At 38.2% G+C, this 25,803-nt stretch overlaps 2 protein-coding genes and 1 long non-coding RNA gene across 3 annotated transcripts; 2 read left to right on the top strand and 1 right to left on the bottom strand.

Moving 5' to 3' along the window:
* Positions 1–4,508: 4,508 nt before the first annotated feature.
* LOC113019011 (ladderlectin-like) lies at positions 4,509–13,413 on the top strand. Its single transcript, XM_026162499.1, has 7 exons — positions 4,509–4,532; positions 11,123–11,189; positions 11,276–11,326; positions 12,575–12,684; positions 12,771–12,899; positions 13,074–13,182; positions 13,331–13,413. Exons 1-7 carry the CDS (start codon positions 4,509–4,511, stop codon positions 13,411–13,413), a joined length of 573 nt encoding a protein of 190 aa, XP_026018284.1.
* LOC113019025 (uncharacterized) lies at positions 5,319–6,647 on the top strand. The gene is made up of 3 exons (XR_003271907.1): positions 5,319–5,988; positions 6,089–6,225; positions 6,317–6,647. It is a non-coding gene; the product is annotated as an uncharacterized LOC113019025 (long non-coding RNA).
* Positions 13,414–19,505: 6,092 nt separating the features above from the next.
* LOC113019012 (galactose-specific lectin nattectin-like) lies at positions 19,506–21,520 on the bottom strand. Its single transcript, XM_026162500.1, has 6 exons — positions 21,474–21,520; positions 21,303–21,379; positions 20,813–20,922; positions 20,578–20,712; positions 20,180–20,291; positions 19,506–19,848 (listed from the first exon to the last, which is right to left on the bottom strand). The coding sequence occupies exons 1-6, from the start codon at positions 21,494–21,496 to the stop codon at positions 19,781–19,783; spliced, it is 525 nt and encodes a 174-aa protein (XP_026018285.1). The 5' UTR covers positions 21,497–21,520; the 3' UTR covers positions 19,506–19,780.
* Positions 21,521–25,803: the final 4,283 nt, after the last annotated feature.

Below are 25,803 nucleotides of genomic sequence, written 5' to 3'. Positions count from 1 at the left end.
TTCGACATTTTCGCCGACCAGTCAGAGGGTTGCCGATCAATGTTTCTACTATCGATGCGTAGCCCCTTTTACGACACCCAGTGATCTCACATTACTTCATCCTAATCGTCAACAGCAGGTGTGTTCGGAGAACCGGATTAGCGCGCTCACGGGTAGCACGATGATTTGATCTTGGATGTAGTAAGCGACGTACGAAGAACGGACCCCTGATATCTGTGAAACCATCGCAAACATGTCCCTAAACTTCTTTTTTTCAATTATGAAGAATCAAAATAAGTCAATTCCAAATCTTCAGAAAAATACTTTAAAAAGTGGGATAAACTGAACCATTAAAGAAACACAAGTGAATTCTCTCCTCTGTGATTTGTATACATTGTTTTATGTAATCACAAAGAACACAAAATGATAAGGTAACACTGTATTTTTTAACTAGGATTACTGAACATGCTGAAAAAGAGGTGATGCTCAAGAATCCAGATGTGTAAACACCACAAGGAACAGCTTTGATAAAAAAAACCACACACACACAAATCCAGAGGGGCAAGAACTTCAGATCAAGTAAGATCAGGAAGTGGAGCTTCTGAAATATCTGGAGGAAGCAGGGGAGCAGCTGAAGAAGCTACACATTTCAATGACAGGAAAACAGGCTTTGAGAAAGAGTTTATATGAATACAGTGACTGTCATTGTCAATATCCCTGAACAAAGCACCTGTGCCTAAACAGTCTTCAGTGTGGCTTTAGTCTCTCAGTCTGGACTTCTGTATGCATTTATGAATGGCAATAACTCAAACAAGCCCTGAGTTCATCTGTGCAAATTAGTTGTTACATTTCTTACTCTGTTAGAGGGCTTCTAGCATCTGTAGTGTCCATGACTGTTCCACAACGTTAAATGTGTATTTATTATTGAACCAATGATGAAAAAGGCCCTTTGACCTCCATGGAGTACCTATTAAAGGAATCTTTACCCAACTTAATCCACATAAATTGTAGTTGTGAATGTTCACTATAATATATTGGAAAGTTTCAGATAATGGGATCATGTAAACTTTGTAAGCCGAACGCTTCATAATGCTCTAGACATTCACTTTTATTCTGTTATATCCTCAATATTTTCATCTGAGACACGCAGTTCTGACCATTAGCACAAAAGGTCCCCTTACAATTCAAATCTTCTGTTTATGAGGGAAACCAATCAGACGAAAGTTGGCTTATAGGGAGAGAAGCCAAGAAAAGACAAAAGATGAACTGAAGTGTCAAACTGAGGCTAAAATCAAAGTATTTTGAACTCTGAACCATCCAAAGCTGCTTAGGAATCCAAGAATAAAATATATTGTGTTGGAAACAAGGAGAATATGCTCCATTTCCCATTTCAGTGCATTATTGTAACTACTTCTCTGGTTTGAGGTGCACCCTTTCAGTAAAAAGCGGCCACAGTAATGCAGACGCAGTACCGGTCTGTTGTGGTGAAGAGAGAGCTGAGTGTAAAAGCGAAGCTCTCATTTTACCGGTCGATCTACGTCCCTACCCTCAGCTATGGTCACGAGCTGTGGGTAGTGACTGAAAGAACGAGATCGCAAATACAAATGGGTTTCCTCCGAAGGGTGGCTGGCCTCTCCCTTAGGGATAGGGTGAGAAGTTCGGCCATTCGGTAGGGACTCAGAGTAGAGCCGCATCTCCTCCACATCAAAAAGAGCCAGTTGAGGTGTTTCGGACATCGGACAAGGATGCCCCCTGGGTGAGATTTTCAAGGCATGTCACACCGGGAGGGGAGGAAGCCCCGGGGCAGAAAAAAAAAAAAAAAAAAAAAAAAAAAAAAAAAAAATATATATATATATATATATATATATATATATATATATATATATATATATATATATATATATACATACATATATTTACAAGTAGTTTTAACAACAATGCTTTTGAAATGTCACATAGAGATCTTTTGTTTTTTGACAATGGCCTCAGTGACCCCTGTTACCTAAATACAACATATCAAAGATTGAATAATAACTGTTATGACATTTTATTTCAGCTTAAGTTTTAAAGACAATTTTCAAAAGTTGAAGCTTCTTAAGAATTTTATGAGGGTTGTTGTTTAAGCCCTTCCTTGATTGTGATTTCTACAGGGCTAATTGGATATTGTAATTTTGTCTGTAAATTAAAACATAATAATAATACACATCTTTCATCAATGACTTGTATATTCTCTCTAGTGAAAAATGGTTGATGAGTATGATAATGTGAAGAGCACACGGTAAAATCGAGATGGACAGAATAAAAGAATAAAGCTGGCCTCCTTTTTTTCTGAAACCATTAACTCTATCACTAACTTTCATCTAATATGGTGGAAAGTATATGATGAAAAGCTATCGCATTGGAAAGTTGTAAAGACAAACTAGGCTCAGACGGGAAAGTTGATTTGTCACGTGCCTGGGTCTGAAGGAACCAGGGTTTTTGAATAAGTATGGACATGTGTATTTTTGTTGCTGCTGTCCTTTGTTTTCCATGTGTTTGTGTATAGGTGGGTTTGTGTGGGTGTGACAGAGCACCTGTGGAGGAGGATCACACACACCTGGAGCTGATCATGCCTCGTCAGGGAGCTTAACAGTGTGGCTGAACGCTCCTTGATGCTGGATTGTTGCGAGAGACTCCCCTAAAAGATCCCTCACCAACAGTTGTTGGCGGCAGCGAGTGACAGCAGCAGCACAGCAGCTGGCCCTGGCTTCCAAACCTTGTGTTATTTGTGTGTGGTTCCTGAGATTTACTGAGCGTTGTATATAGTGTGTAAATTAGTCTTCACTTGTAAATAGTACATTGTAAATAGACACTGAAACAGAAGGGGTGAGCTGCCTTATTATTTTCTTGTACCGTTTTCTCCTGTTTGTTTCAGTTAGTGAGTTAGGTGTAGCATGTGTCTTTTGTTTGGTTTTTGTTTCACAGGGTTTTAGATAGCACCTCCTTTCCTAACTTAGCTTGTTTTGTTTGTTATTTTGGCCTTTGTTCACCCTGGACTTAAGCTTTTCAGTGTAGAGACAAATAAACCACCGTTCCCTTCAAAGATTAGTTTAGGGTTTTGGGGACCAGGGCAGGGTCACGTCCTTTCTAACCCTTATGTTATGTTCCTGTACCCCTAGACTGGGGCGTAACATTGTGTGCAGTATGAATCTGTGTTATTAAACAGTACCTACCTCAATTAGATGTAACTTACTGTGATGCCAACAAAGAAAGTTCATATGGTTTAGATTCTGTCTTCATGATTCTCTGAGTGATTAATGTGATTAATGGAGCCACTTGTGTTGCTTCTTGTGCGACAATATGGACAGTATCCTTTGGACAAATTCATGGATTTTGCTGTTGCTGGTATTTAATAAACTCTCTACTTGAACTTTGAAAAAGAAATCTACAGTAATAAGGCAGAGGGAAATATCAGAATGCCTGCATGTCCTTTCTAAAATGCATTCATGCATAAACAAGCTGACATTAATAAAACTTAATTAATGTTTCAGAAATTTATTTAGAATGAAACTAACACTTATGTTGTTGTATTCTAGAACGAAGGCAAGGAACCCAAAAAGAGCAGAGGAAGAAGAAGAACATGCAAGGCCTGGCTGGCTGCTGGATTCTTCTTGCTGTGAAACAGTGCCAACTACTGCACAAAGCATTGATAATGAACACAAAGCTTTTAATCATAACTGGTTTTTAACACATGCCTTCTATTACTACAACCAGTCACCCTCTGAAATCCCCCTGATGTATTTCTTAACCTAAATGTGGAATATCCTGTTTTTAAAGCACTTTTGTTCAATTTAGGAAATGTTAACAGTTTTCTGTTAACATTTGTCTAAAGAAACCTCTGTTTTATAAATACAGGACAAGTTGGGCAATGAACTTCCAATTAAAGAAATTACAATTTGTTTATCATCTGGAAAAACTGAGACAGAGCAACAACTTTACATTTTTATTTTTGGAGTACAAAACATTTTGGTCAGAAGGTGGCACCAGAAATCACTAATCTCTCTCTTTGAACTTTAAACAAGATATTTAAACAACAGTTAATTCAATTTCAATTCAATTCAATTTTAACAACATTGGGAAGGAAAAACTCGCTTTTTACAGGAAGAAACCTCCGGCAGAACCAGACTCAGGGAGGGGAGGGGCCATCTGCTGCGACCGGTTGGGGTGAGAGAAGGAAGAGAGACAGAGAGACAGTTATTTTTTTCATACAAGTATAACAGAATAGCTTTAGTGTTTTGTTTTTTAAAACTTGAGTATGAACTTATACAAAGTGCACCAAGATATTAAAAACAGTTTTATTTATTTAAAATTACACTATATCGGAAACGTATCGGTATCGGCAGATATCCAAATTTATGATATTGGTATTGGACATAAAAAAGTGGTATTGTGTCATCTCTTGTTGAGAAAGAGGGTGGTTTCCGGTTTTGCAACTATGTAAATATATGAAACAGTATATAACCAATAATCTTAGAGCTGTTATCACCTCCATGCTGAAGCTACTGACTGAAAAGGTGAAAAGAGAGCAGACCATTCTGCACAGCAAAAACTGGAGTGTTAAAATTTCAGGGTTGAAATAACATCCCAAAATAATTGAAGAGAGCTTGTTTTAGTCACTCCTGCTTTTACTTTGACATCGTTCATCGCTGACTTGTCTCTAATCTGTCTCTCTCTCTGTCTCACTCTCTTCTCCCTTTGAGACACCCGCCCCAAACATAGTCAGTTAGGCTGTCCCCTCCTTTGCTATGTGTTCATTTTCATCTCTATTGTCTCTTTTCATACACGAATCTGATCGCATTTGTCAATCGCAGTATTTTATTTTGGAGAATAGCTTTTATCTTCAAAATTGCCTGGATTGTCTTGTGTGTCTTGGTGTAACTTCCTGCGGAACATGCGTGGCCCACGCAAAAAATAGACCAGATACCGAAACAATCGCTTCGTAGCACTCCGTGTCTGGTGTAAACTACACCATAGATTAACATGTATTTTGTATTGTGTTGTGTATCAATTGGACTCCTGCATGGACAGACACAGGTTTATTTGATAACATTAAATGTTATTGCAGTGAAATTCAAACGCATGGTCAGTATTAATCACCATGTACGGTATATGTCAGTGTTTTAATCATTTTTGCTTGAATTGCTCTAAATGTCAAATACTTACTAGTATGTCATCTTTGTTATTATTTTATCTCAGTAAAATGCTGGTCCAGGTTCGATACTGCCAACAGCAGAAGTATGTGAAGTTGGAAGAGGTTGATGGGCGGTTTGAGTTTATGCAGTTTCATGAAAAAGGTTTGTTTATATCTTACCTAATTTTAGTTGGGGGGACAGAATTTTTTGTAGGGCGTTTCGCCAAGTCTCTTGAATCATACAGTGGTGTATCACTTTAGTGAATGTGAGGCAAGAACAGTTTACTGAAAAGGTGCACTCAGATATATCTTATCTTTTCCAGTCATCGAGAGATTTTGCCTGCCACCTGATGCAAAAGTAGTGTACAAAGATGCAACAGGGACAGAAGTTGATGAAGTGATTTTCAGTGATCTTATCAGCCAAGGCACTGTGGTCCTAACAGTTTTCTCAAGTGATGGTGAGAAATTTAAAGGGGCAAGCTCAACACCAGACATGGGGAAGGGCTGTGTGGCTGCTGGTTGTTCCAAATAATCAGGAGCACACAATTTGACCAATCAGCTGTTTGAACATTGAGATCAGTTAATTTAAATGAGTCAGGTCTGCAGTGTGATGTTGCCTTGTTAGTTAAAAATCTGCAGCCAGATTTGTTTTTCTACACCTTACAGAATAATGTTGTTTTTTCCTTTTAGAATTTTCTGATTACTCCTTGTCTTCTGCATCTGATTGTTCTGACTCAAGCTTCAGCTCAAATGCAAGTACATCAACTATACTTCTAGATGAGGGTCCCAGGAAGAAAACAAGAGTTGAGGGTACTGTTGATGCAGCATCTGCTAAAAAGGTTGTGACAAAACTCAGTTCTCATAGTATTTTTTCTACTTCATTATTCTTAATATGTAGAAAAGCTATTCCTCACTTTTTGCATCTTTTTTTTTCTCAAGTTAATTGAAGGTGTACTTGGAACCAATTCAGGTGGTGAAGAGGTTCTCCAGGAATATCACACAACACAAACTCTAACAGATGCTACCAGAAGAAAAATGGTCAATATAATAGTGGCTCACATGATTGATTGCCATGGGTATGTGTGTTCTATTTGTGCATTTTTTTTTTTAAATACAAGTTACTATTTTGCCATTACTTAAGCATGTTAATTTAAAATCGTTTTTCAGGCACCTCCCCACCAAAGCTGTTAGAGAACAGTACGCGCTAGGGGTAGTGACATTGTTCCCATCCCTGAAAGACCCATACTCCAAGAAAGGCTATGTATAGTCACTACTATTGCACTTTGTTTACATAATTTTCATGCTGTGCATCATTGGGATTTGTGTGCGTTGACATTTAAGTTCTAAAAATTTTCAGATTGACAACACATTATTTTTGAATGTATTTACATTTTAGGAACACTTCTATGATGCTGCAAGCAGCACTGGATACATTTCTTGGCGTTTGAAAACGATACAGAGAAAGACTAGAAGAGGATCTGCACCACCAAGTAGCTCCACCGGCTTTGCTCAAGAAGGAAGTAAGAAATTAAGTGTCCACAAACTAGATAATGTTCTCATTTACATTATATACTATTTTGTTTTCATTTACCTATCTGCTCAGCACCTATGCTTTTATGTTTGTGTGTTTTTCTTCAGGGGGCCCAAATTACCAAAGGCCCATTAATGTCGACATGCAACTTGATGGAGATGCTTGCCAGGAGGCCATCTCTTTGCTGAACCATACATCCGACACTTCCTTGATTTTCAAGAAGATGAGAGAGACCTTTCAGCATCGTCAGAAGCTCATCAATGATCCTGACAAAAGTCTTGATATCCTGTCTATCTTCCCAAGATTCTTGGATACAAAAGGATTGGTGAGAATATTCAGTGGAATTTTTAATATCACTTTAAATTTCAAGATGAATGTGGCAGTAGTAGATTTTCTTTCTTAAAGGTGAATCAAGACTTCACTCTCCTGTTTGATGATGAGATATCTACCAGGCTGCTTCAGAAATGGGATCCAATCTTTAGGTATCAAATCATCAAAGAGGCCAAGCAGCTCACCTCAACAGTAGAGTTGCGTCAATTGGTGCAGTCAGCAGAGAGTCCACCAGGAAGTGATCTTGATGAGGCAGCAAGTGAGTTTGTTAAATATGATTTGCTATAAGCAGTTAAAGTTCAATAGCATCAGGATTCTATTAATAAATACCAATTCATTCACCTGTTAGCTTTGCTTCATCAGTTTTCTTTAGCTGTTAGTTTAATGTTTATGACAGCACATTTCAACTTTCTTAGGAAGTGTTTCTAGTTCTCCTTAAAAATTGCATTTGAAAGATTTGCTGTCAATTGATTCTTGTGACTCTTTGGCCGCAGCCTTTGACCAAGACATGGCCTCCCTGTTGTTACTGTTACATCTCCTTCCGCCACCCCCAGGAGGACCAAAGTATCAAAAAATCAGCGCCTCTGATGCTGTTGAGAGACTTGTAGTCTTTCATAAGGTAATTTAATATTTATAGTTTTTGTCATAAGTTGTCATGTCACTGGTTAAGAGGTGAATGAAACAAATTACAGTTGAGCTTACAAAGGAGGTTTACATACTCATTTCTGTGATGCTATTATCTCTGACTTGCTCCTGTGTCTAATGCTCAGTATCTTTGTCTCAACTCCAGTCTTGCTGCAGTTTGGAAGACCATCTCCAGAATCAGCAGAGTCAGCAGCCATACCTCCTGGCTGTTGGGCGCCAGAAGAGGAAGGTCGACAGCTTCTATGTTGCCATAGACAAGTGTCTCATCCCCTGCCAGGCCAGCCGCTCCCTTGGGGCATTTGATGAGCTTTTTAAAGCTCATTTTGTGTTCAATGTGTCTTATGATGCTGCACTTGTGAATTTCTACACATTTCTGCAGACGACAGTATACAATATTGATATGGGGAAAATGAAGGAGTCCCCAAGAGTTTGTGACCTGAGAGCCAAAATCCTTAACCAGGAAATTCTTCTCACAACCTAAGTAAAAATCATTAAAATGCTGACATGTTTTTTGTGTAAGAGAGCTTATCCCAGCAGTCAGCAGCTGATTTCACATTTAAGAGGTGAACATGATTATTATCCTGGACCTAAGTTTAAGTTATTTTGTTGGCAGCCAGGCTGCAGGCTTCAGTTCCAAACTTATGCAGGCTTTAGGAAGCACCTCAGTTTTCACAGCAATGTTGACCAAAATGATCGAACTTCAGCCATTGCTTGTTTTTCTAATGACACAGTTTCACCTTTGGAGGACCAGTTTAATTCCTCATATCTTCCTCACAGTTCTCCCAGTGTTCTTCCAGAGTCTAGTTCTTCCAGTGTTCTAGTGAGCATTGATTCAGTACTTACAAGGGATTCATCCAAAGAAATGTGTGCATCCATTGTGGCCAAACTGCAGGGTAGTGGCCTTTCTAACAGTTTAGTATCCTCACTTGTAGGCGATTTGGAGGAATTAACAAGTGAGCTTCGCTCAGAAGCAAAGCAGGCCATTCTTTCTGCGTTACCCACAAAGGACTCCAGCATATCTTTAATAAATGAATGTTTTGAAAATTTTGAAAACCCTTTCACCAATCTGAACACAGAATGGAAACGAAATAAATACTTCAATCTAAAATGGGGAGTTGTAGAACCTAGAGAAATAACACTTAGAGTGAGGTATGACATCAGGTGAAATCAGAAGTCTGGTACTTATGATCAAGTACCTGTGAAGGATACTTTTATATATGTACCTATTTTGGAGTCTTTGAAGTTCATGTTTAGAAATCCAGAGATTTGTGTTTTCCTGCAGAGAGAGTGTAGCTCAGAGCCTGATGCTTATCATGACTTTTGTGATGGAAGTTACTTTAAAACTCACCCTTTGTTTTCAGCCAAAAGGCATGCATTACAAATTCAGCTATACTATGATGACTTTGAAACAGCCAATCCTCTTGGCTCTAAACGCGGAATTCACAAAATTGGCTGTATTTATTTTGTTATAAGAAACTTGCCCCCAAAATTTAATTCCATTTTGATGAACATTCATTTAGTGTCACTTTTCCACACACCAGATATGCAAAAGTATGGTTTTGATGTTATACTGGAACCACTGATAAATGATGTCAAAAAACTGGAAAGCCAAGGGCTAAGTCTTCCATTTTCTGATGAGCAGGTATATGGCACAATATCACAGATCACTGGAGATAACCTAGGGATGCACTCAATTCTTGGTTTTAATGAGTCGTTCAGTAGCCGTCATTTCTGTCGCCTTTGTTTGATTGAGAAGAATGATTGTCAAATGGTGTACAGTGAGGATGATCCTAAAATTATTCTTCGTGGGAAAGATTTGTTTGACATACATTGCCACTCTCTTCGGGAAGATCCTAAATTGAAGTCACTGTATGGGTTGAAAAGAAATTCTGCACTCAATTCATTGCAGTATTACCATATTTGCAATAACTACTCATTTGATATAATGCATGACCTTCTTGAAGGTGTGGCTCAGTATGAGGTCAAATTGCTTTTGACGCAACACTTCATATCAGAACAGAACTTGCTTTCTAGGATTTATGGTTTTGACTATGGATTTTTAGAAAGAAAAAACCGGCCCACTAAAATCATATTGGACAGTGCTGGCAATAGCATTGGTTTGAACTCTATCCAGACATTCTGTCTTGTGAAAAACATCCCACTTTTGTTTGGTGACATTATTCCTGCAGGGAACAGACACTGGAATTTGTTATTGTTGTTACTTCAAATAATGAACATTGTTTTTTCACCTTGTCTCACTCTGGGAATGACTATATATTTGAAGAATTTGATTATTGACCACCACAAACTATTTAAGCACACGTATCCACACAGAAACTTGATTCCTAAGCATCATTTTATGATTCATTACCCATCCTCTATTCAAAAAATTGGCCCTTTACTGTATATGTGGAGTATGAGGTTTGAAGCTAAGCACAAGTTGTTCAAAGATTATTTCAAAAATTTCAAAAACCTCACCAAATCGCTTGCTAAACGGCATCAGATGGCCATTGCTTATCACTGGGAAACCTTTTCTCTTAAACAGAAGGAGTTTGGGCCAATTAAATCATTTTCTTTAAGAGGTGAAAGTGTGGTCAATAGTGAAATGCTATTATCAAAAGATGTTTTCTCAACAAGTTGGGTTAAAATTGATGGTGTAGAGTACAAAGCTGGACTCGTTGTTTGCAGTACAATGGAGGAAGACATGCCAGTCTTTTGTCAAATAATTGATACACTTATGGTTGAAAATGACATTTTTTTGTTGACACACAAACTCTTTACTGAAAACTTTGATGAACATCACCATGCATTCAAAGTAGTACAAACTGAAGAACGGTGTGTCATAAAAATAACTGAACTCAAATGTCACAGACCATTTGATATTCAAAACTCATACAGTGCTGCAGATGAAAGTTTGTACATTATATCTTCATTTATTATGTTTTGATTCACTTTCTGGGAAAAAGAAGCATGATAATAAATGTTTTTGGACAATGTACAGTTTTCTTGAAATTATTCTCATGATTGTACTTGTTGTTGTTAAAAAGTTATGTTTATCTATTACATAAATAGTTCTTTTAGGGATTAAAACTACCTTAATAAAAGATTAAAGAGTTAAAGTAGTGTTATTTTTCAATCTGTGTAGTGTTAATTTAACCCAGTTTGGTGAGTTAAAATTAACTCAGACATGGTGTTAATAATAATTTGCTCAGTGTTAATTTAACCCAGTTTTAAGAGTTAAAGAAGGAACTCTGACAAAGTGTTAAATAATTAACTATTTTGAAAATGTTAATTCAACTCTGTAGAGTGTGGAGCTATATAAACCCTGAAAAAATGTTAAAATCAACTCTGTGGGAGTTGATTCAACACTACAGTTTTTGCTGTGTGTAGAAGGAGACTCATAAATTATCGTCTCTCTTTTCTTATTGAACCATCACTTATTTTAACATTTCTGTTTTTTTACACAGATGAAAATGAAGCTATTCAGTGTGTCTACACTTCTTTGTGTAATGACTGCTCTGACCACTGCTGCTGGTGAGTACTGCAGGACAAGTTGCAATATGCAAGTGTGTGTAAGTATTTCAATAATCAGTCAACAATTGCTGTTTTAATTTGTTCAGCTCTGCCAGATAAAGAGGTCAGCAGTGGTGCAAAGGGATTCATCCCAAGAGGTTAGTGGACATTTTCCTGACTAAAAGTAATCACATCTCTAAAGAAAAGAAAAGCACCTTTCTCATGGAAGATGTGCACCTCAGTTTATAGTACAAAGGACACACTATAAGAAGAGAAAAGAATACATTTTATTTCTAAAAAATAGCTGAATATAAAAGAGCGTGTAGCACTAGAGAATATGGGAAAGTTAGATAGAGAGAGAGTGAGAGAAAATGAAACGCAGAGCAGTTTCTGCGTTTCACAAACACAGTCAAAGTTTTGTGGGTTTTTTTTTATTTAATTCACATTTTCTTGATACTGTACTTAGTTTGGTTTAAACTCACATTTTAACTCTCTGTTTGAATTTACCTTCTTCCTTGATTGTGTTTGTCAACTTTGCAAATCCTTTTTAAAGGTACTGTATAAATAATCTATCATTTTAATACCTAGAAAGGCATTATTAATAATCACTAGTGGTGTGCGGATCGATACTGAATTATCGATTCTTCCGATACAAGTCGTTTATGTTCTAGAATTGATTCTCATATTAAAATATCGATATTTTAGCACTTTGCGATAAATTTGTAGTTTATCATTAACAGGAACAGAGTGGAAAGAAACCATATCATTCGGATTGTCTAAATTGGAAGGAACTACTTCCTCTTACGCCTTTCATAGTCAAATGCAAAATACAACTGTATAAATGTGTTGCAGCACCTCGTGCGCACTCACAACAATGGCTGAGCGTAAATGGAGTCATGTGTGGACGTATTTTACCTCCACAAACAGCCAAGACGTGGTTTGCAATATATGTGGCGAGACAGTGAGATGTTGTGGCAGCACCACTAACCTCGTATAATCATTATGAAGCTCTATTATTATATTATTATTACAATTACATAATACAATTATATATTGTATTATGAAATACAATGAAACATTACGTTTTTGTACAGAGTACCAGTATCGGATCAGTATCATTGATGCCACCCTGAATTTTACTCGGTATCAGATCGGAAAGGGAATCAGTGGTATCGCACATCACTAATAATCACTATAAAGTTTACAGAGGCATGCATAGAATTACACTTATATAAATGTAAAGGAGTCAAAATATTCTGTTCATTGTCGATCATTTAACTAATGTTTATTTTTTAAGATATTTCTTGTATGATCGTTTTCATTTATAGTAGATGTCAGGATTAAGATATTACAAAATAAGATATCAACTGGAGACACAACATGTACAACTTTTTATTGACCCCCAGCAAAGCGTGACCTAATCAAGACATCCGGTGGTTGCCCTCATGGCTGGACTGAGTTTAGAGATCGCTGCTTTGTTTACGTTCCAACATCCATGACTTGGCCTAGAGCTGAGGTGGGTTAACTTATTTGTATTGTCTTCAACACTTGATTAAAATACATAAAATACATACATGAATAAAACTCCACTCTCCATTGAAGAGAAACTGCTTGTCCATGGACGCAAACCTCGTATCTGTGCACAGCAGCAGTGAATACCATATGATTCAGAAGATGACTGCTCCTCATGGCTACCAAACAACCTGGGTTGGAGGAACCAATGCACCAGGGGTACTTTTTTAAATTTTTTTTACACAGTATTTCTCTTTTTGTATTAATGATAGAAGATGTTACATTTTGTCAAAAAAATATGTGAATAGAGGATCTAGGGTGGAGATGGGTTACACTGATACAGGGACTGTGACAACGCTTGACCTTTTCAACTAATGCTGTGTTTAATTTCAGGAGCATATTTGGTTTTGGAGTGATGGGAGGCCTTTCCAGTACACAAACTGGTGCCCAGGAGAGCCCATTAGTGGTTCCCGTCCATTTTGCCTACAGATTAATTATAGTGGTAATTCAGAACATGGTTGCTTAATTTGTGAATAATTTAAGTGCTTTAAATAAAATACTACATAAATCAAAACTTACAATCTTGCTTTGGATCGCATCTTTAACACTTTGTGTGACATTTTACTGATTTCTGCTTTTGAACCTCGCAGATGGCAAATGCTGGGATGATGTGTGGTGTGATAATCTCCGTCCTTCTGTCTGTGCCAAGAAGAGATCAGGACTCCTGGACTGACACACATGAAATCTGAATCAAAACAGCAGACTGAAATACAATGTTTCTGTTTTGCTCCTATATCTTTATGTGCAGCATTCTATTTTCCTCTCTGTTTAACACTTAAACAACAAAATCACAAGTCAACAGAAGTGTGATTGTGTCATCAGTAGACTGATTTTACCATGTTTCTTTGTATTGTCTTCCAAGAAAACTATTCTGTTTTAATTCTTTGTTTTTAAGTTTCCTTCTTGCTACATTAAAGCTTTTGGGCAAGCATCTACCTGTGTCTGTTGTGTCGCTACATATAAATTCAATAGTCATAACATGCATTAATTTGGGGTACTTATTGAGTGGGTAATATTTACCTGCACTTACTGTTTTTTATTGTCTAGCTCAGTAATGCTGATTTGGAAATTATATGTCTTTGTTAGTCTTTCTGTAACAGTTAAACTTGGTATGATAAAAAAAAAGAAATGTGGTACTTAAGTTGCAATACATTTGCTAGAAACAATTTTGAAAATAGTAAGTTATAACAAAATCTGTATTTTCATGTAGTTACTGTCACGGCTAGTGAAGTGAGCTGTGTGGAGGAAATATATGGGGACCCAAGAGCAGGCTGAGATGTGAAGAAGGTTTATTGCAAAATAAAGCACAAGGTGAAAATGGCAAAATGGAACTAAAGATAATCTATACTGGGGAAAACTAAACAGTAGTGATGGCCCGCTTGAAGCTGACGCTCCGGTGCGGGTGTCAAAAAAATCAACACACTTCTTCAGAAGCACTGTGTCGAAGCTTGATTCGTCTGGCCAGAGTCATGCGATCAGTGACGTCCGAAGCTTCATTTAGAGTCTAACTGCTGATTCATTGGTTTATAAGGAAATTAATCATTCACGGGATTTGTGGTGTTTTGATGGTGACAGATAGCGAACCACTGATCATTCCACTGAGAGATTTGGAGCCAGCGAGGAATAGAAGAGGTTCTGTTGTGTGGGAGAATTTTGAGTTGATTTTGGTCGATCGGGTGGGTTTTACAACTTTGTGTTCTGGCTGTTTGCTTTTGTTTGCCTTTTTCAAAAAAGAAAGTGTAATAAAGCATCAAAAATTCAAAGCTCATAAATAATGATTCTTAAATGTAGGCTACCAGCATGCTGTCTTGCACAATGAAGGTAAAGGTGCAATAACAGTTTTGGTTTTAACGAGCATTTTAGAAGTTATGGTTGGTATGTCTGCATCTAACATGCAACCCATACCTCAAAATGCAGTCATGAATAGCCTGTGTGTAAAACCACAGTGACTAACATCTGATAAAGAGGAAATGCTATTATATTCAAGTCATCTTTGTACTGGACATAAACATAAACCTGATGTGAACTTTTAAAGAGACAGCAATGAAACATGCAAATAAGAGGAATTTGACAGTCCTTTGACCAACATTTTCAATATACTGAACTTTGCAATATTTATGAATCCCTTTTCTTTTAGGGAATAATTACGCATACACACTAGCGATTGTTCCCTAGGATGATTACATCCCCTTGGGCAGGGATAGCTCAGTAGGTAGAGTGGTGGCCCCATGACCGGAAGGTCGGGGGTTCGACTCCACTGAACGGCTACTCTGAGGTACCCCTCAGCAAGGTACCGTCTCTACACACTGCTCCCCGGGCGCTGCATTGGTGGCTGCCCACTGCTTCACTGGGTGAATGGGTTAAATGCAGAGGAACTATTTCCCTATGGGGACTAACATGCACACTTTACTTTGTATCTGACTTGTCTGTGTATGCAGTGACTGATTAACCAAAATGTGCGCACAGAACATTAGTTGTGTCCATAGTTGCATGTGAATAAACCACAAAAAGACATTAGTGTTCTTTTTTCTTTTTTTTTTTGGTGTCCCGTTTGGATCTTTAGCCATCAGAATTGTTGTCTTAAGGCCAAGAAAGATGCCAAGCGGATTTATTTTACCAAGTGGATCATCATGGCCTTGCCATATTGGTCCATTTGATTGACCTTTATTATAATTATGAATTTATTTTATTTTCAGTTGTTACAAACGGGACAGACATGACTGTGGGATAGGACAGGGGGAAAGAATGAAAGAGAGGGGAGAAGAGACGGTGAGAAGGGGGGGAAGAGAGAAAAAAAAACAAACAAACAAAAAAAACAAAACACCTGGATCACCTGTATGGAGAAAAAAAAAAACAGAAGAGAAAGCAAACAACAAAGAGCAACATAATAAGAAAAAAAAAAGCACCATCACAATAAACTAGCTAGCAGTAGATATCAGTAGATATTAAATAATAAACGATATTGTGCAGCACGCAAGATTGACAGCGCACAATGTGCTTTGAGGCAGCAGCCAAGAAAGCTGTAGTCCGCGTCTGTGAATACCCATGTGTACACCTGTGTGGATCAGCATGCTTGCATTCCAAAGGTTTCTCCATGTAACGATCTGCTAGGGAGTGTCTGCTTTACATGAAGCTCTGTGAAACCTGAGCGATACCGTCATCAGTTTACCACAAAATAAATTCTTAAAGAAATCCTAAAAATAGTTCTGCAAATTTGATCCTTTTGCTGCTTAAGGTGGTTTAAGTCAGTTAGGGACATTTCGTTTCATCTTCAGATATGAAAAAGCAAAGGGGTGGGGGGGGAGTGCTCACAGGGGATACTCAGAGTGCTAACAGGGTTTTGTCATAATGTCTCACTAACAGAAGAGTGGTGGAATACAGCTAAGATAAATTAGATCATAGTACATAAACCCCAGCACTGCAATTATTATATTTCTGCAGTGCAGACTATTCCGCAATACATGACTGTGCAGTCTATAAGCTCACCACTTCCTGTAACCAGCTGGGCCTATCAACGGTGGTCAGGATGTGATGGCAGCTTAGCCCAGGAAGATGATCAAACAGACTCTCTCAGAGAGGTCAAAGCTGTATCCAGTTAGACCCATGGGAGGGCAGGCAGAGGGGATTATCTGAGGACACATTGATCAACCCTTCTAATGTATGACTATTCTTAGAGAATGTGCCATGAGTAATGTTTAAACACAGGCTTCCTGTCCTGTTTGCACGTAAATAAATCAACTGGTAAATGAATAAACTGGTAAATGAATAAACTGGCTTAAAAAAGAGAAAAAGAAAGAAAAAAGCTGTATTAACCCTTTAAGACCTACCATAGAACCAAGTCCGCCAGAGCTTATATTATATTTTTACATGCTGTGGAGCCGTTTTTGGGAGCTTTTCAAGTTGCTATACGTCAATACAACCATTATAGCCCAAATTTTAATAATATGCATGCATTAAGTGCATAGTAATTACATAAATTGCAAAAAAGTGCAATAAACTACAAAGAAATTGAAAATCGTTTTTGTTTTTTTAACATATATTTCTAGTTAGAGAAATTTAAGAGGCTTATCCCTCAAAACTGTAAATACAAAAAAGTTGCACAAAATAGTTTCCCACCACAGGAAATTTATTTTGAGTGTCTTCATAGTTTTATTTTTGAAATACACCAATTTTTATACACTGCAGGAAAAACGAAAATAAATATTATACTGCAAATTTGCAAAAAAGCAGCATATGCATCAAAATAAACTATTTCCAGCAGTGCAATGTGAGTCCTCAGCATCCCAGAAATGACGCAGAAAGTCATTGATGTCACTGTCACTGTCCACACCCCAACCACACCTCACCTCACAGTAAATGATTGTTTCCATTTTAAGCATTTCCAAATAATCATTTTACATACTGCCAGTATAAATATACACAGTATACTGCCATCACTACAATATAGATGTTTTACACACTGCTTTTGTTGTTGACATTTACAGGCTGTGTGCAAAAGGCCACACTCTTCAAATTCATGCCAACTAATATTTTTACGTCCAGTAGGTGTCCTACTAGAGCAAATGAAGCTTCAAGAAGCTTTGCGCTGGGGTGAACCAATTGGATGAAAAGTTTCAGTGCTTCATGAAGCTTCATCTGCCCATCACTACTAAACAGCAAACCTGAACACAAAGGAAGGTGGGCGATGGCACATGAAGGCTGACAGCAGGGAGAACACACGGTTGATACACAGACAGACCAGCAATCAGCACAAAAGTAGACACGACTTAAATACATGCAGAAGAACACAGGGAGATTACACACAGGTGGGGAACGCAGCGGGACCTGATAAGCCTGACAAGACGGGGGGAAGCAAAACTGAATACAATGAAATAAGACATGGACCTTCAAAGTAAAATAGGAAACAAGAAACAATTCAGACACAGACTTGACACTGAACTAAACCTACACTAAACACGAGGGCACAAGACACAAAACCTAAAAACAAAACCCTAAACCACAACAAACTGAAACATAGAATTATAATATTCAGATAACTAAAGAATCAGAACATAAACCATAATACAGATACAAAAATACAAGAAACTGAAAATGCTGGGTCAAAATGACCTAGAACCATGACAGTTACATTAAAAAATGTTATGTCAGTGGAATTCCTTTAGTATTGCTCAGTCAGAAAAATCAAGTTATCTTAATATCATGTACTCATAATGAACAACTTGCCCTAACTTAGTCTGAACCAAATCTGATGAGACAAGACAGCGAGGGCTTAAAACTGAATACACTCACACATGACTGTTAAAGTAAAACAGGAAATTCAAGACAGACATGGAAACGCAGACATGACACTGAGACATGACTGACTGGAAAAAACACACAGAACACGGGAAAGGCAAGGTAAGAAGAACCAAGGGCTCTCCAGAGCCGCCAGCGGAAGCAGCAGGTGGTGAAGCAGCAGGTGGTGAAGCTGCAGGCGATGGCTGGACCGGCTCTCCACAGCCTCCAACAACATTCCCATGAGGACTATGATATTTGCCACAGTGTGGCTTGCGAGTTGTTCACATCCAAGTATCAGAGTGGATATTTCTTGTGAGGGGGAATGTGGGCAGGATTTTTCAGCAAGGACATTGACAGCTAAAGCCAAATAAGGGAGCCTTCTATCTAAATCATTACTCGCACTGTGTACTTTGCAATCTGTATGCTCTCTAAAAAAAATGTCCTCTGGGAAAAGCTTTACTGTCAGTGAGGTTTTGGCACAACTCTTTGACAGTCAAAGTGACACAGAGGAGAATGTGTCAGAGACAGAGGATTGTGTTGAGAAGGACCCTGATTTTGATTCATTCTCATGTGATAAGAATAACAGTGGTGGCCCTGCTGTTGCCTCTCAAGCACCAGCAGACACAATTCCTTCCAGAATGGAAAGATATCACGGTCCCTTGCGCAACTCCAACAACAGGGTAGACTTAGTGCTGCTAATATTGTCAAAATGGTTCCTGGCCCCACCAGATACAGTCAAGTCAATATTTATGTACTAAAACCAACTATGGTCAGCTGACAGCTTATCATTTCTTTAATTTTTCCACTCATGAACTTTCTTTTAGCATTCTGCAGTGTCGAGGGACCCTGAGCTAGTGCATGAGGGTGAGAAATACTTTAAAGTTTTTTTTAAAGTTTTCAATTGTGTAACAAAAGATATGCAAATGCCAATTTAATAATTTTTTAGGTATTATTAAATAGCACAAGCTACAATAGTAGGAATATACTTGTTTGTTATTGAGCAGAACAATGTCCAGGATGTTTACTGATATACTTTTTTGCATTTGAAAATCACAGTTGGACTGAGTTTAACTGCATTACAAGAAGTGCTGTTAATTTTTCTGAGCTATACTTATAGTGTTTATAGTGTTCAAGTGTTCTACTACAAATCTCAAGTTCAAGGATGATAAAACATAAGCAAAATTGAAACTAGTAAGCTACCACAAAATATATTTTTTTAAATTTGAAATCTTTTTCAGTGGTTAAACACTTAGTGTTGCTCACTCGGGAAAAAAAAAGTCATCTCTGGTCCTTTGTACTCACAATGATTAAGTTGTCCTAACTTAGTCATCTTAAGTAAGTGTTAGTTTTTTTTCTAGGCAACACGTTTGCATATGTTTGGGTTTTTTTTGAGCTCAGAGAACTAGTTAGATTTTACAGTGCAGATATATGTGAAATTTAAGAGTACACTCATCAGTATTAAGCATTTAAATGCACAGACCAGTTTGATTCAATGCTTAAGATTTTAATGATGAAGAAGATGAGAAACAACAATTCATTCTGGGAAACAAAGTTTTGCTAAAAGCATTCTTTCATGTACACATGCAATTTGCTCCTGATAAAAGAGATCCTCCAGTTTATGTCACGTGTCGCTTCATTCCTTATGCAGCATTACAGTAAAAGAAAAGAAGTAAATCAAATCAGAACCAGATTCTTATTGTGATATATTAGAGTATTTGCTTTGTCGTCAGGTGGGCCACACCTTCATGACAGCCCAGGAATCATCAGATGGCCTTGACACAAATAAATGGGAATCGGCTGTCACATGTCCCATCATTCCAACACTTGCTTCCTGTAAGTAGATAAAATCAGAATGAACTGAAATCATAATCACATGGAGAAATGATTAATAATCTTAATATTTTGTTCTGTATAACAGTAGCACCACATGTGTTTACTGCTGCATCAAAACACTATGTAAATATTCAATATGATAAAAAATTGAACTGCTGTCTTTGTTAAAAATAAATGACACTACTTGTTTTACATTTCTGTCACACATTACTGTTTGTCACATTAAATGCATAAAAATTATTTGGGGAATTGTGGGTATTGTTTCTTTTTTTCTTTAACATTTACAGTGCTCATACATTGTACTTTTAGGGATTTCACAGAAGGTTTACCTGAAAAATTCACCAGCAAGCAATGCTCGTTTCCCCTATGGTTGTTAGGTTCTCCCCGACACCACTGCGTAAATGTGAAAGAGGTTCCATCGATCCAAAACCAGTAACCCTCCTAGAAAACAGAAAAAGCAGACAAGAATACACTTAAAATTAAGCTACAGTTCCAAGTTCTAAATGTGCAGTTATAGACAATACTATCAAGAATGAATTTAAAAGTCTTGAAAAATCAGATCCCATCTGATCTTAAAGACCTCCTTATCTACTGCAGATGTGTGCTAATCCCTGAGCCTGGTTCTGCCTCAGGTTTCTTTCTGTTAAAAAATGTTTTTCTTCGCCTCTGTCACCAAGTGTTTGCTAATGGGGAAGGGTCATCTGAATAATGATAAGTGAAATTATACCTGTTGACCATCTGAGCCACCAATCCATGTTAGTCCACTTTCATGAGTGGCACTAGATATGACGCGTCGAATGAACTGATACTCGTCGTAGCTGTGTACAGATGCCAGGTTTGCATTCATGTTTCGGCAGATTCTCTACAATGGAAATCAACAGAGTTCATAGAAATGACAACGTAAACAGAAAGATTTAAGATTTCACAAAGAATAAATGATAAATTTAGACCACTGCCTTTACCTGCGCCTGAGCCCAAGTCATTTGATCGTGATTGTAGAGAAAGCATCGATTCCCATACTGAGTCCAGCCACCTGGACAAGATGCTGCTCTCTTCTCAAGATAATGTCCTCCTGAAGGCAATCAAAGATTATTGAGTTACTTTACTGTATAAGAAAAAAATGTTAAAATATAAATTCATGAAAAATATGTTTAAGTGTTAAAGATTAACTTTTTTTTTAGCTATAAATGTACTTGTCCATCATACATGAAAAATAATTTATGTAAAACTGACAGAGGAAAGCTGATGTACTCTTCTTCTGTTCAGAATGATAAAAATGTGATTAGTTTGGGTGACCTGCTGGAATTAATGCCTCTGTCCCATTACTGGCCACTTTACCCCGACGTGCTAAACAAATTACATCAGCAAATGTTGATTTTGGTCATTCATTTTCAGTTTAATATATTCATGCATAAGATGTATAGATGATGCACAGCATACTGGAATACTCACTAGCAGCAGTGCCCAGAGCCACCATTGCGCACAGAAGTGTAGACACAGTCAGCAGCTTCATGGTGATGTTAGTATCTCTACACAAATCAGAAAATTTAAAGTGGCTAGTAGTTTATTAAAGAAAAGATAGACAGTAATTTGACAGTTTCCAGCAAGCCTTTGATATAATACCTTATCTTCCTTCTTATCAGCATCAGCTTGTAACTTCAGCCTTCAAGTGTGGAGGTGCTGATCAAACCTGACACCAGCACTTATATACTGTTTCTGTATCTTGACTCAAAACCAGGAACAAACACACTAAAAATACACTGTTATTTATTTTAGCTCCATGCTTTCTTGTATTTCACTTTATAACAACCTTTCTACCTCCACCCAGATAAAATTTCACTGCTGTTTAATTTGGCACATTGACTCAACAAAGAGATACATCACCTGATCTTTGTGTCACAGTTTTGTTTCGTTTTTTGCATGGTGAATGTATTTGTCCTTTACTCATCATTATCCACACATACTGTTGGCAAAACATGCCAACAGTATGTTTCTTTTTTCTTCCCAGTTCTGACTGGGAACACACCTGAAACTGAGGAGCAACCTGAAGAGTAATTCGGCGAACAGCCAATTGGAAAATGAGACAGGAAAGGACAGTTAGGAATGACTTCCATGTAAAATAAAAGTCATTAGATTGTCTATTAGTACACCAATGAACAATGATTTTCATCTAGGAAGGAGAAGTGTATAAAAGAGTGACAGACTTCCCCAATTCAGGTTTCTGCATAGACTCTGAATGCTCTTAGTCCTCTTGCAAGATAAAATGAAGCTTTACGTCTCTGCTGAGTCTATGTTTGTCATTTGATATTTCTCCTACAGTACCTTGGGAACTCTAGGTGTTCTGAATACTCTGACAGCTCTGGATGCATAGTCAGGGGTTGAACTCAGCTGCTTCCTCTGGTGACTGGAGGATTCCCTTACCCTGGGAGAGTGTGGGTGCAGAGGTTAGATGGACAGTAGTCATTCTCACCTGAGGAACAGGTACGGATGCAACAATAGACTGGGTCCTGACCACCCTGACCATTGGAGCAAGGATGAGTGCAGGGTTAGGCACAGGCTCTGGTGTAGCCCCACATGGGGTAGGACAGCTAACTGACTGAGTTCAAAACTGAAACAATAAAAGGCTGAGAAAAGGCAGACTCAGGAGTTGAGACAAAAGTTCCTTGGGAAAGTGACTAATAAAAATAATCAGTCTTTGGGCAGTTTATAGTCTCTGAATGAATCTAATGTTTGTATGCCATAAAAGTGTTGGAGGCAATTCAGAAAAGGATACGGAATCACTCGCTCAGGAAAACAAGACTTTAGCTATGTCCTTATTGCGACACTAATAAGGACAATGAAGCCAGCTTGCTGACAAACATATAGGCTGTCTAACAGTTGATTTGTTTTTTGTTTTTTTGTTTTGTCCACACAGGTGAGACATGGAAAGTACAGCCTTCAGCGTACATGATTCAAGGTGAAAGGCAAAGACGTGGACCAGGCAACCAGGAGAAGTGGTGTGCCCCAGAGCCACATGAGTACCGTGGAAGAGTGGCTCGTATTCTGGCCTAAGCCACCCCTGCTATTTCAAATGTCCTTCATAATGGAAAGTGCTACTCTTTGCTACATATAAAAATTCTGGTCTGATGGGTCCATTTCTTGATCTTGGCTGCCTACCTGGCCCTCTTACCTTGGCCTCAGAAACATTTCAAGTCAAAGAGTACGCCTGTCACGTATACGCCTTTTACTAACACTCAACAATAACCTTAAGTAACTCTATATATCTGAAGCTCTCAAATGTACCCAAGGTTTGTAGTGCTCATTTCATGTGTGTACTCAGCCTGTGTCCACAGTGTGCGCTGTGTGTGTCTGTGCCTGTGTGAGGTTGTCTGTGTATTGCACAGAGGGTGAAAGGAATTTATCCCAATAACGTGTTTAATGAAGCTCTTTATTTCTCTCATCACTCTCACCTCATTCCCAACTTGTGAAGGAAGATGTTTGAATTTCTCAGAGTTCGTTCTGTTCGAGATTTATTTCCTTCCTAAATAGTGCTTCTGTTTGCAGCTCAGAGATAATGTGAAAATCAATAAAGGCCTAAACCAACTAGCTTTGCCAATGGGACACTCTTTTCAACAGAATTAAACCGAGTATAAGAGAAAAAATATTTGTATTTACTTCTACAATTAGAAGTAAAGCTCACATTGCAAAACAAAGTTGTATAGAAAGCTTTCTTTTAATTATACAGACTTTCCATGTAGAAAATTATTGCCTAATAGCAAAACTCATATGTACAGATAATACACCAGAATTTGAAACTGCAGTGCTCTCACGGCCCCAGTGTTGCACTAAAACAACATAAAAACAACATAAAATATAAAAAGATAGTAGCATTAGCTCCTCTTCTCTAAGCATTTCCACCCAGCTGTTCAACAAGAGCGGGAGAAAATATTATATGAGGCCCTGCTGTTTGCATGTTTGTTTACAAAGAAATGAACAGTCTCTAATGTTTACTGTAATTATTCTGGCTGTCAACAGAATTTGACTTTTCATGCTGTCACCAGCTCCTCCCATTCCCTATGTTCAGTCATATTCATTGCCCATTATCCCAACTACTGAGGCAATAAAAAATAAATTCAAATTCAAATTTTATTTGTCACGTACACAGTCATACACAGTACGATATGCAGTGAAATGCTTGGACAACTGCTCGTGACCTAAAGGAAAAAAAAAAGGAAAAGGCTATGAATAAGATAGGAAATAAATATGAAAAATTAAAAAGGGTAAATTTAACTAGGAAGGAATAAAATATAAATTAAGGTTAAAAATGAAATAACTGTACAACACAAATTAGAATGAAGGGTAAATTTAACTGGGAAAGAATAAGATAAAATATATAAATTAAAGTTGAAAATAAAATAACTGTACAACAAAATACACAATATAGAACTATATAAGAATGTATGAAGAAATATAAATAAATAAATACACAATAACAGCAGCTGTACAAGTATTAACTGGAAATGAAGAATATAATGTCCAGTGTTGTGCAGTCCACATTATGTCTTGTGCAGTGCAAATATGCTTAAAGTGATTTAAGTGATGAAGTGAAAACAATGTCCAGAATGTCCAGTGTGTGTGTAAGAACCATATGTGTGGGTCAGTACTGTGTGGTGGTGTGATTGAGAGACCGTATCGCCTGCGGGAAGAAGCTCCTCCTCAGTCTCTCTGTGTTGGTCTTCAGGGAGCGGAATCGCTTTCCTGACCTCAGCAGAGAGAACAGTCTGTTGTTGGGATGGCTGAGGTCCTTCACCATCTTCCTGGCCTTGGTCCAGCACCGCCTGCTGTAGATTGAGTGCAGGTCAGGGAGCTCGGAGCGGATGGTGCGCTCAGCTGACCGCACAACCCTCTGTAGAGCTCGTCTGTCCTGCATGGTGCTGTTCCCGAACCAGGTTAAGATGTTTTCCCGTCAGGATGCTCTCTATTGATATATGCATTTTTTTTTTCTCTGCCCATTCTGTTGGTTTTTGTTTTTTGCCCTTCTCCCCCGTCCCTCTTCTCAGCTGTTTCTCTTTCCCTCTTTCTTTCTCCCCTTCTTTCCCTCAGTCAAGTCTGTCCCGTATTCAGTAAGTGAAAATAAAATAAACAATAAAAGGTGAATCAAATAGACCATTACGGCAAGGCTGGGATGGTCAATTTGGTAAAGTAAATCCGTTGGGCATCTTTCTTTGCCTTTAGACAACAATTCTGATGGCAAAAGAGCCAAACGGGACAGGCAAAAAAAAAAAAAAAAAAAAAAAGGATGCTCTCTATGGTGCACGAGTAAAAGTTCCTGAGCACCTTGGAGGGCAGTTGGAAGTCTCTCAAGCGTCTGAGGTGGTAGAGACGCTGACGGGCCTTTTTCACCACAGTGTTGATGTGACAGGACCATGACAGGTCCTGCATGATGTGAACTCCGAGGTATTTGCAGCTGTCCACTCTCTCCACTGGGCACTCATGTATGACGGGGGTCTGGTAGTTCCTCTCCTGCTTAGTGCTGAAGTCCACTATCAGCTCCTTTGTCTTACTGACGTTTAGAAGGAGGTTGTTCCTCTGGCACCAGTTCTCCAGATTCCTAATCTCCTTCAGGTAGGCCGTCTCGTTGTTATCAGAGATCAGGCCCACCACGACGGTGTCGTCAGCAAACTTGATGATGGTGGTGGAGCTGGTAGTGGCCATATAATTCCTTGTAATTAGAATGATATGATCTCATAGGGTGGCTGTGGTTCAGAAGGTAAATGGCCTGTATTTGTATAGCGCTTTACTTAGTCCCTAAGGACCACAAAGCACTTTACACATTCAGTCGTCCACCCACTCACACACTGTTGATGGCAGCTACATTGTTGCCACAGCCACCATGGGGCGCACTGACAGAGACGAGGCTGCCAGACACTCGTACCACCCTCTGACCACCACCAGTAAGCAACGGGTGAAGTAT

This window comes from Astatotilapia calliptera, chromosome 3 (assembly GCF_900246225.1).
Source record: "Astatotilapia calliptera chromosome 3, fAstCal1.2, whole genome shotgun sequence".
Taxonomy (NCBI): domain Eukaryota; kingdom Metazoa; phylum Chordata; class Actinopteri; order Cichliformes; family Cichlidae; genus Astatotilapia; species Astatotilapia calliptera.
The sequence above is the reverse complement of the archived record's forward strand: the minus strand, read 5'-3'. Positions and strand labels throughout refer to the sequence as shown.